General features: G+C 43.5%; 1 protein-coding gene across 1 annotated transcript in view; it reads right to left on the reverse strand.

Annotated features, from left to right (window-relative positions):
- Positions 1-1649: 1649 nt before the first annotated feature.
- Positions 1650-12108, reverse strand: part of LOC147605320 (uncharacterized) — a 106895-nt gene continuing 96436 nt past the window's right edge. The window contains exons 5-7 of the mRNA XM_086793854.1: positions 2918-3112; positions 2546-2694; positions 1650-2041 (exon numbers count right to left, since the gene is read on the reverse strand). Of these exons, the coding sequence (XP_086649980.1) occupies positions 1851-2041; positions 2546-2694; positions 2918-3112 (535 nt within the window). The 3' untranslated portion in view covers positions 1650-1850. The remainder of the gene's footprint in view (positions 2042-2545; positions 2695-2917; positions 3113-12108) is intronic.

Consider the following 12108-nt stretch of genomic DNA (forward strand, 5'->3'; position numbering starts at 1 on the left):
TTCTTTAGAACTTTCCATGCTTCAGAATAGTATGTTGAATCAAGGTTATCACCAAATCAATGATGCTGGTGATGATGGCATATAATATATTTACATTCCTTTGCCTCCACGCTCAAGCGAGAGCAAGGTCTAACGGTATGGTATATAGTGGATTTGCTAGATCTGGAGTATAACCAAGCTTTGCATCACCCCTATTGTGGTTTTCCATAACTCTAGTGAATTAAGAATAAACCTAATCTTGAACGTCCAAAGAGTGTAATTTGTCCCATCCAACTCCAAAAGGTGGAGGACATACATGAGTTATTTGCAGGTTGGGCCATCTCAAATAACAAATTACCAAAACAAACTTTACCTAGAGTCTATGCTATGATACCATGTAAGAATACGAAGCACGATCAACACAATACAAAGCACTAAATTGTAAAAAAGAAGAGAGTAAACAATATTACTACTTGCAAACTTGATTACAAATTGATAGTATCCACCCACCGTGTCCTCTAGGTCAAGAGCTTTGATGGCAATCTAGACAGAGTCTGGATGGAGGATGTCTTGCTTACAAGAGTGCTTGAACACAATGAAAACAATGATAAATGCCAAACTAGTCTATATAAGCCATCTCCTATACACTTGGTCACCATCCACTATCTAAACTGGGAACTGTTGCGTGCTCGGATGCTGCTACTCGTCATCAAGGGGACCTCACAAAATAGAGCACATCCGTCACCACCACAGTAACAATACTAGGGTGGAATTGAGCAAATACTTTTCTAACATGGTGACATGCTAACAGAATGGATTTTGACAACTACACCTAGCCATAATTACGATGTGATTGCAATGTGCAAATGAAAATGCAAACTCCTTTAAAAAGATAGGCTAATTGTACATGGCTACCCATGATTGTGATGGCTAAAAAAGGCACGAGTTGATCGTTTCCTAGTCCAACACAAACCTTCTACCCCCACCTTGGAAAGTTGTGGGGCCTCTCTCCTTGATAGCTTGCTTTTGGGTGAGGTAGTTGTATTCTGTGAAAGAGTTGTTCACACAATATCCAACTTATGTAGGCTTAGATATAGAGATATGGATTGCTGGAGTCCACAAAAGATATCTAATTTAGGGTAGGCCCCTCTAGACTTAAGTTATTGTAGTGCACCTTGATTTGAAGCTCTTTGAATTTCCTTCCTTAGTTTGAATAAAACTTTAATGGCCTCTTAACTTTGCAACCTCTGCAAGCTAAGGAGCAAATAAACATTGTAATACGTTAAAGTTGTGATCAGCTAATTTGCACGAAGGTTTTGTATGATTAATTCCAATTAGCTTGCACCAAGGTTGTAACAGGCGTTCATGCGAGTTTATTATTGTTCAACCAATTGATTTACACCCTAGGTAGAGTGTGTGGTGAGGTGTAGGAATATGGTCGACTGATTGTCATAGAGTTATGTATGACCGTGCCTTTTGTTTTTATTTTGTGAGTTAGGTTTGGTAATAGTTTTTCAAATAGAAAGCTTATCAAAATCATTACATATCCAGTTTAGCACTAGGTCTGGTTAACTTGGTTGACAAGTCTAGCACCTCTCTTCTTTAAGACTCCAAAAACTCCTAATGAAAATCTAGATTAAGAATTGGAAAAACCCAAATTCATGCACTTCTACATCCAAATATAAATTATATTGGGCCCAGAAATATGTCAATATTACATATTTGGCATATAAAAACTGCAAGAAAGCAATATTTTACATTACATAGAAAATGACACTAATTTGCAAGGAAATATAGCATTGTACACCAGCATTACCATGTTTAAGCCCATAATGAGAGCAACATTGCATTGTATACCAACATTACCATGTTTAAGCCCGTAATGAGAGCAATACAATGTCCCTTAGCTCATATGCATGTGGCTTTGAAGTGCCCTCTGTGTGAAAGACTATCGTAAGGTCTCCTTTGACCGGAATTTCCACTTTTGTAGGTTGAACAGATGATCCTTGTCGATAGTCACGTAAAGTGCAAACAACTCTAACTTCTGCGATGTTATGAATGCCTGCAATGATGAATTAGTATCAATGATCTTGTGTAAGTGACATGCTTGCTTGACATCGCGATTCCACATATATGCCTGCCATATGCTGGGGCATAAGGTAGCCAACCACCAAAAATGGCCTATGCATTTCAAATCTTTTATCATTGACTCAGTGCATACAAACTAAAAAGCTTCTCACCCAAATAAGTTAGCAAGTCTAAATTGATGGACCCATGTCCCAAGTAGCAGCATGTACCCTTAAGGTTTTACAATGGCACACCCTTAAGGTTTTTGAAAACAGTTGTCCGCTTCAATCTGTTGGAATGTTTTGATACCTACAGGCTATGATAGAAATGCCCAAATACCTCTGAAGGTTTAAGATTTCTACCAGATTTCTCCTGATACATACAACACTCTCTTTCTAGAGTGGTAGTAGGCTTTGCTAAGCATGATGACAGTATACCTTTATGAGTGCTTGTAAATATACAGATGCTGCATAGTGCATGATACAGAAGAATAACATACCTAAAAAACTCCAAAAGCTCCATTTATGGAATGCCTCATATTGACTTATCTTCGAACGCTTTGCCACAGCCAAAGCTTCCAAGTCACGCGATGGACCTTTAAAACGCACAAAGTCCCCGAACAAAATACCACCTCCACGCAACTCCAATCTGCTTGCATCACGAAGTCAAAGGAAAGCTCAAAAACAGGGTTCTCGAATAAACACTAAATCCCAGGACCCAAACCCCACACACACACGCACATACACCAGAGTGTCCCATAAGCTCTACCAAAATAGTGAAGGTGCACAAACCACTAAGAAATACTGTTGCAATTCTTTGAAAACTAAAAAACTTTAATACAACATTTTCGTATGGGTTCTCAAAAACCCACCTGTCCCAAGTTGGAGCTGTACTTAGAATAAACTGAAGTTGCTTGTATGGGGAGTCCAAAGGGATTTTACTGATGGAAGGTATGGAAATGTTTGATTCAATCCCAAAAACACTAGAGTTTGATCCCTTTTTTTGAATATCCTCCCACCTGTCATAAGACAACACCTCTGGCTGCAGTAGAATCTCTTGCTCCGGCCTGCAAAGACAAGCCAAGAGATAAGAGGCCATTTGAACCAGATATGGCTGAAACTGGGACAATATAAATAATAAAAATGAAACAAGGAAAATCAACTTCAAAGCTGACCCACACATGTGACATGTCCACCCTGGCCTCAAGTCATGAAACCATTGTACTAATACACCTTCCAAGCAGTTAAAAGGGTATTAGACAATCCTTAAGAAAGGCCATAATAAAACTTTCAGTTTACTCTGTCAGCGGCCCAAGTCCTCAGTAGGGGGTTCAAGTGTGAGTCGTGACTCTGACACCTAATTTAATATGATACTCTAAAAAAAAACAAAAAAACTGCACTCTTTGTATCTAACTAGGTTTCTCTGTAAATCAACTCTGAAGTCAGTTGAGGCCCAAATGCCTAACACCAAGTTACTTGTCATGTAATCCCAACTAGGTTTCTCTGTAAATCAACTCTAAAGTCAGTTGAGGGCCAAATGCCTAACTCCAAGTCACTTGTCATGTAAGCCCAATTTGCATCAATGCATCTCCTTGCACCCAAAATGTTATGTACCTAGCACTCACCCTTGGGGTTAGGGACTAATCCAGCAGGGTTAGGGAAGCCTTGGGATTAGGGAAAGCAGGCAGATTCACGTGGCTATGGTTCAGATTTAATAATCAGTACCATATTCGGAATTGGGGGTTGTTCCGCGTTGATTTAGTCTGTCTGCCAGATTGTCCTCAGATTAGGGTAGAAATTTCTTATGTCGTGACGCTCCTACAGCAAGTCATCCGGAGATTCGACAGACTTGTGTCCAAGGTCCTCCCTGAATCCCCACCGGATTAGTGTCCAGGTACATAACACACTTCCCCCTTCAAGCCTTTACTCTCCTGTAAAGCGATTTGAGAAAGTCTCACTAGAATTCTGACCCTGAGATGAGCTGTCAAACGATCATTAATCAAAGACAAGCTCGAACTGAGAGCTCTGTCTTTAAAATCTTGCTCACAATCAAACCCATTAGAAACAATTCAAATGGACCCTCTGTCTCTGAAGCCTCAATGTGAACTCCAAATCTCGCGAAAAAATCAACAGATCACCCAACCTCAAACAGTCTCACCACTTCCCTCACTCAGAAAGTCTGGTAGCAGCTCAATCCTTAGTGTCAGTTCTAGTTAATTACCTAACCATACCCGGATGTGGTAATAATCTTTGTACCTAGTGGATAACATAAGTCAAACGTAAGGCTATCAGATAAACAAATACATCCGAGTATATTCTCATCCAGGGTCGCAATCCCTAAGAATAGTCACTCTATCTAGGGTAACGATCCCTGATAGAGCATCCAGCAGAAGCTGTCATACCTTCAAGTCCTTCAATGTCAAGGAATCTGGCAAATAGCCATACCAAGCGTAGCCTACCATCATGCTCAGCATCTCATAGGCTAAATCGACCAATCATATGGTCTCTTGGCGATATGCAGAAAGCATTTCCACCAAGCCTTGATCCATCCTCCAGTTACCTAACAGACTGACGATAATTAGGGAAAATTCACTCAACTGTGCAAAACCTAAAATGCTACCCAGCAACTGTTGTGCCATCTCGGTTGTCTCCATGGTCATATACCACAACCTGGATAGCATCATGCCCTCTACTGGTTCGTGGCAATCCAACAATTCGTGGGTATAATCTTCCATTCATTCTCAAGATCTCTAGAGAAATAACGCTCCTCCATCCCTAAAATCAGGTGTACTATATCCCTGGATATCTTGCTGTAGGAGTAAAGCGCACTAAAGGATCCTCTCCTCGTCTCAACATTATCCGATACCTTGACCTATCGACCGGAACATCCCGTTCCAATAGAGGTACTAACCAATAATCATCCTAATAAAGGGTATGATCCCTGAGTCATGGTCTAATCAAATGGAGCTCCTTACCTGGACCTACCACCAATATTGTCTGTCTCACATAGCTCTTCTATGCCTCCCCAATTCTACTTAAGGTCTTTAACTTTTCCTAACCCCTGCTTCCGTACCTCCCACCCTCACCTACATTTACCTCTTCACCTTGGACAATACAGCCTCACCGGGGAAATTCTACATGTTGCAGATCCCAGCGTCCCATACCACCAAGATATACCACATATAAAACTTCCTTTAGACTGCAAGACTAAGTCAAGGTGATCAATCCTTTCCCAATCCTTGTCTTGATGTGACTATATCTCCCCTCATGTCACAGTCTCCCTGTAGGAAGGTTGTGAAAGGAACATTCAAGTTAAATTAATCCCTCACCCACTCCCTAGAAGAGAAGGTAAATCCCATGACCATGTGAAGGTCTTTGACCTAGTGAGAAAGTCCACCAATCAATCTCCCTCTGAATCTTCTCTAACGATGCTCTAAAGAAATCATCTCATATTTGTTAACCATAGCAGAAGCATCTAAGAGCCCAAAGGGTATTCAAAATTGGTACTAGCTATTCCACAAGTACAAAGGTCAACCTTCAAAATAGGCAGCACTCTATAACCTATCTCTAAAAATAATTTGTATGGGAAGGGATATATATATATAGTTACCTTCGTCAATCTTGTTCTTCAATCACCCTCGTATTTACTGCTACCCACCTTGAGATATTCCAATACATCTAAGCTAACTGAATCCTTCCAATTAGCGTCAAATAAAATGGAACAGCCCACTTCATAATTGTCTTATTACAAAGTTTAATAGAGTTCACTAAATCATGGATGGAACAACAAAATCACCTGTTGTGGACACTATCTAGAAAAAAGCCAGCCTATGAAAATAGTGACTAAGATACATGCCAAATATACGTAATCATTCAGCTGCATTCTCACTCCTAGCTTCCTTAATCTCGGTCAAATGGGCTCCCTTCGAGTTTGACTTGCCCTTGGCCTGTGGGAAGTTCATCCTCATGTGCCCTTGCTGACCGCAGGAGAAGCACCGACCCTCCTTAATGTAAGGAAGTGTCTGCTTTGCTTTCTTCGCCTTCTTTGAATTGGGGTCTCCCGAAGTCTGGGGTTTTGACTTTGGGTTTCTACTAGAGTCTGAGAATCCTTCCCACGCTTAAACTTTCGTTTATGTTGGGATCCTGACTGGTCTGTCAAAGAGGGTTGTTGGGGTCTCTTTGGCTTTTTCTTACCCACGGTCTCATCATAAATCTTAGCATATCGAATAGGATCATCCAATGTCTTGCTTCGATTATTCCTAATCTTGAACTAATATCCATCAGCCAATCCATCCACAAAGAATCCCAAAATAGTGATAGGATCCATGTTGAGTTGCTGAGTTTGTAACTCTTGATTTTGCAAATGTGTCAAAAGGCAGATTCTTTATTTTCAAGTTTTTAAACTTGAAGATAATGTCGTACTCATCCTCGGCCTACAAGAACTCTTCCCAGAAAACCCACTCAAAATCTGCCCATGTCGTGGGCTTCACTCTTAACTCTTTCCACCAGGTAAGGGATTTTCTTGCCAGGAATCCCTGTACCATCTATATCTTTTTGTCCTCAGGGAAAGGATGGAACTCAAAATGTGTACCCAACCTGTGGAGCCAGGAGTCAACTGTCTCTTGAGTCCTCAACTCTTTCTCCCCTGTGTAGGGCTTTGGAGTAAAAGAGGGCTATCCCAGCTCCCCCTGTTGTCACCAAATCCTACGCACAGTACCTGCTAGCTGCCCCACCCTGTTGTGCGCTCCTCTGCTGCCCATGGCTCTACTACAACAAAGAGCCAGGGGGGGTGGCTGCCCAAGCTGAGCTGCCTGGCTTCTCTTGGCTGGCTCCCCAGGCTACACGGGTGTGGCTGCTGCCCCAGCATAGTCGCCTAGAGTAGCTAGTCTTGGCTGCCACGATTCAATCTAATACACAAGCACAACAAAGGTTTAAAGAAACCAAATAAAAGGGGTGCCAACCATAGGTTCGCATCCTCAAACTACCCCCGAGCCAAGGGCTAAGGTTCCACTCCCCCAGGCCAAGCTAGTCAGCCTTGGCATCCTGTACCAACAGAGCCTGTCCTAAGGCACCCTCGGCAAGACCGCCTATGATCCACCGTGCCCACAAGAGAAGTAAGCCTCTTGGTCTAGATCCAGACCACAACGAATCAATAATAACCCAAGGCTCACTTATTTAGTGCTTATTGCTGCTATAAGTAACAGTCCAATCATAAATAACCTTGGATTTATTAATATTGAACCTTAGCCACCCATCCAAGCCTGCTTTCCCTCGTCCCAGGGCTCCCCTAACCCTACTGGATTAGTCCCTAACTCCAAGGGTTAGTACTAGGTACATAACATTCCTCCCCACTTAGAACATTTTCACACTTGGAAATAAATGAAGAAGAAACTAGCTACCTGCATCAGCTGCCTCCAAAATCAGGTTTATACCTGTCTAATCAATCCACATAGCCACGTATCAAGTACATATCACCGTGGAAACAAGACAAAAACAGCACTTTCTCAAGTCCCTGAAGAAACTCCTCATGGAACTGGAAACCTGAAATCAGCGAGACAAATATCTGCTAGCTGTAACATCATACCCATCCTTTCCAAGATATGGTAAATCCTCGTACCTAGGGGATACCATACCTCACTCTCAGAGACTCCTAACTATCAGGCACCACAACGGTGTCTCCTTCAAGATATCAAACTCTAAGATAATCTGAGTTTTAACCCAACTCCTACCAAACATATTCTAGTTGTTGCCATAACCATATGCTCACTAGTACCATAGGCAAACTCGACCATAGGGATGTACCTCTCCCAATGCAATGGTCGCCTAGAGCTGTATGCACAAAACATAACCTCCAAAACCTCATCCCATCCTCTCCATCTACCCATCAGACTGAGGATGATCAGAAAAACACAAGTCTGTCGAATATACTCCAAAGCTTTTTAATTTTTCAGCATGTAGATATCCAAGAAATAGCAGTGTAGAAGGACTCCCAAGGGCTGGACAACAGTGTAGCACTCATTTGCAGGCTATTAGTGTAGCACTCATTTGTATGGACTGGTTATGCTGAAAATTACTCCCTTTTTCTTCATGAAGTAGGCGCCTAATTCCCATGAAGGGAGGAGAGGATAAGCCTTTCCTTATGGAGAGTGGGTGGCCATTGGGCCACCTCAACAGGAGCCACACCTCTCCCATAAGTGGAGAGGTGCCCAATAATCTGTCCACACTTTTTTACTCAAAAGAGTGCCTGATTCATAAGAGTTTGGCCGGCCTCCATCCAGTAAGTGTCCAAATTCACTTATAACCTGCCAAACTCACTTATTAGTTGTCCGACCGTACTTTAATAAAGTGTGGACCTGCAAAGCAACACATTGCGCTAAAATACAAATAAGCTTAAACAAAGAGTTTAGGGTCACACCTACCACCTGTCTACAGCCCACAAGCTAGGTCAAAATACAGATTCACGCGCACGGTTCACGGGCGGGCGTCCCCTCCCTATAAACTAGACACACAAATCTTGCACGCAATAAAACATTTCACATGAAAACAGTTCCAAGCATGCAAGTATGCCATGCATAAGAGGGTATTGGTCAATCTCCCTTTCATTTAGCTTGTAGAGCAGGCGGTCATTCCGGGTGTAGATATTACATCCCCACGCCAACCGGAGTACCGTAATCTAGACATAGGCATGGACCAAAATCCCCAGTCTCTCATATCCAGCCTACTGGCCCCTGGTGTAGACATCAGCCCCCTACCATGAGGTGCCAGTCCACATGACCCTTGGCGTAGACATAAGTCCCCTGCCATGAGGTGTCATGTCCACACTATGGAGCCTGTCCATAGGTCCGGAAGCATAGAGAATGCCCAACTAGTGACATCCCCCGGATTCTAAACATTTGACCGCAACTGAAAAGCTTCCAATTATGCTTCTAGGAGTTGCGGATACTCCTAGAAGTATACCTCATCCATCGATGGGTGAATAATTTTTGAACTTCACAGGTGGCGTCTTTGAAGTTTGCCACCTGCAAGCTTACTCTCCTTGTGAAACACAATCTGCTCTAGCTATAACACCTCTTCCAGCTCATCCACTTCAGGTGGATCTTCCATAGCCGGCTCTTTAGGCTCGGGTCCCACATATTTGCGCAAGAGGCTTACATGGAACGCATTGTGTATTTTCCAATGATTCGGCAAAGTCAACCGAAAAGCCACTTCATTGATCTGCTCAATGACTCTGAATGGTCCATAGTACCTAGTAGAGAGCTTAGGACACATTCCCTCTTTTCCAAGCCCTCTTCTAAGTCTGGCTTTCTCGAATTTCAACAATACCCAATCATTCTCTTTGATGTCCAATTACCTTCTATGCTTATCTGTAGCCTTTTTATGCTTCTCTTGAGAACGCTCAATGCTGTCCGCACCTGTGCAAAGGTAATATCAAGGTCCCTCACAAATTCGTCGGTGGCAAAGAAGATGGGTGGCAATACCATTTTGCCATACATGATCTTAAATGGGGTCTTTCTTGTAGAAGCATGCACCAGGGTTGTCTGTGCACCACAAGTACGTAAAATCCGGTATGAAACGAGACAAGTGCACGTTACAAGGTCCGGGTTTTTTTTTTTCAATGATAGTTTTGCTGCTGCGAAACGATCCGTTTCGTACCGGATCGTTTCGTTTTGTACCTAGCTGGTACTGCATGATCAAAAAGACTTTTTTTTTTTGGCATTTTTTTGCCGTTTTTGTTGGCATTGCTGACCGCCCTAGCCTCTCTCCATCAGCCTGCCATTCTCCGTTGGATGGTGTGTCCCGGCTGCCATGTCCCCACCCACCCTTTGCTCAGGCCCCCCAAGACAGCAAGACAGCCCGCTTGGGCTCCATCTCTCTCTCTTAAGCTCTACTACCTAGACTCTCCCTCTCTCCACTTCCCCCCCCCCCCCCCCTCTCTCAAGCTCTCTATATCTACTACCTAGGCTCTCTCTCTCTCTCTCTCAAACCGGCCTCTGGTATAAACCAAAGTGCGGTGGACTAGCAGTCACCCTTCCACTTGTAGTCTAGATATGAAAACAAAAATGATTGGAGCTAGAGTGCCCCAAATCTGAAAGCAAAACGACACCTGTTGGCCCCAAAGTTTGGCGCCCCTTGCGGTATTTCTTTATTCAATTTCAAAAATATGAAAGGCTGTGTACAACAGAATCAGCCAAGAGAGTACACCTGTATGTCCAATCTGACAGCCCACAATACCTCTTAGCACAGAGGATTCTCACACACAGATCTGTGTCTCAAAGCAACACTCTGTGCCTCCCTCTGATCTGCCAAGACCATTTAGCAGGGCAGCCATGAGCATACATCTGGCATATCTCATGCACATGATTCAACTTCTCAGCACAAACATACATTCACTGTTCAATCTCTGTCTCCACCCTTTTCAATCTGCCATACCCCTCCTCTCACAAGGGGCCAGATAGCTCAAATCTGCAACAGACATAAGGCAATAGAAAGAGATATAGATGAACAAACTCACAGCTTACCAAAATCAGCTCGTGGATCTGCACCGGAGGAAGTAATTGTACCAGTCTGTACTTGCACACTTGTTTCAACAACTTTGCTTCACACGTGTGGGTGTACCTGTCTGTACCTTCCTCTCTGCATCCACTTCAGTGTTGTACCTGACTGTACAGACCTGAAAATCTGTACTGTACCAATCCGTACTTGCCACGTGTCACTGTACTTGCATGTGCCGCTTGCACCCAATCTCTGTACCCGACTGTACCTGCTCAGCCAGTTCAGTGCTGCCTGTACCAGGTCTGTCCAGCGCCGCCAGCACCTGTACTGTCTAGGGCCGCTAGCCTCTGTTCTGTCCGTACAGCTGTCCGTACAACTGTACCTGCAACAGAACTTGCAACAACAGTTCTGTACCTGTGCACAGCATGTACCAGCAGATGTACCCGCAGCAACGACTCTGTACCTGTGCGCAGCCTGTACCAGAAGGTGTACTTGCGCAGCAGCCTGTCCGTACAGATCTGTACGGCTGGTTTGTACGGCTTGTTTTGCACAGAAAAATCAGTAGTAAACTTCTGCAGCACCCGACTAGTTCCCTCTTGCTCTCCACACTTCCCACCAGCACGTATGCTACACGCTTTTCCAAAAAGAAGAGAGAGAAAGAAGTGAGAGAGGCATGGACTCCAAAAGTGGAGTTGCCCCCTCCCCATACTTGTCCTAGGTTCCCAACTTTAATAAATATTAAAGTTCCCTAGGGGCCACTAAGGCCTAGGGGCAACCACACATATAACATTAAAATTTTAATGTTCTAGTTCCCCCTTTCACACCTAGGGATGTCCACACATCATTATCTCTGTCCGGGCACCCCACATGTGAATCATTTGATATTTTGACTCAGCAACCACCATGCCCACACTTGTACTGTTCCATTTTCACAGGGCCATGACATACGCCCCTCTGGAAAAATGGCAAGCGTCCTCGATTGCATTCTGATGATACAGCAAAATATCCAAAGTGAAATATACAATATGGCAAGATCAGCGTCCCAATCTCTCTAAGCCATGCACATGTATCAACATTCACTGCTATCCAACGGCGTAGTAATAGTCCAAGTTGTATACCACTGTGAACCATACATATCCACAAAATCCCATGTGACTAGTACACATATATCATAGAAGTCCTATAAACAGATGTACTGTCAGCCATCAGTACCTTCGGGTGAGCTAAAAACTGCACCAAGCGACCTCTAGATGTCATCTGAGCCTGTCTGTATCAAGGGAGTGGAGGTGCTACCCCCCCTCTTGAGCATCCGGTAATGCTCCAGACCCATGCTTTGCTGAACCTGAATGAGCCACAACAAGAGTCGGCTCTAACTCAAAGGCATCGAGATAAAGCTGCAAAACCTGAGGTGAATCTGTTAAGTCACCTTCCTCCATCCACTTCGCATCCATCGGTGAATAGTTCTTGAACTTCACAAGATAGCGACGGGAAACTTTACCTCGTACCTTTCTTTCCTTATGTGCCAGTATCTGCTCTGGAATCAGAACCTCATCAAGTTCCTCAACTTCTG

Source organism: Cibotium barometz, chromosome 60 (assembly GCF_041138505.1).
Source record: "Cibotium barometz isolate CiBa-2024 chromosome 60, ASM4113850v1, whole genome shotgun sequence".
NCBI classification, from domain to species: domain Eukaryota; kingdom Viridiplantae; phylum Streptophyta; class Polypodiopsida; order Cyatheales; family Cibotiaceae; genus Cibotium; species Cibotium barometz.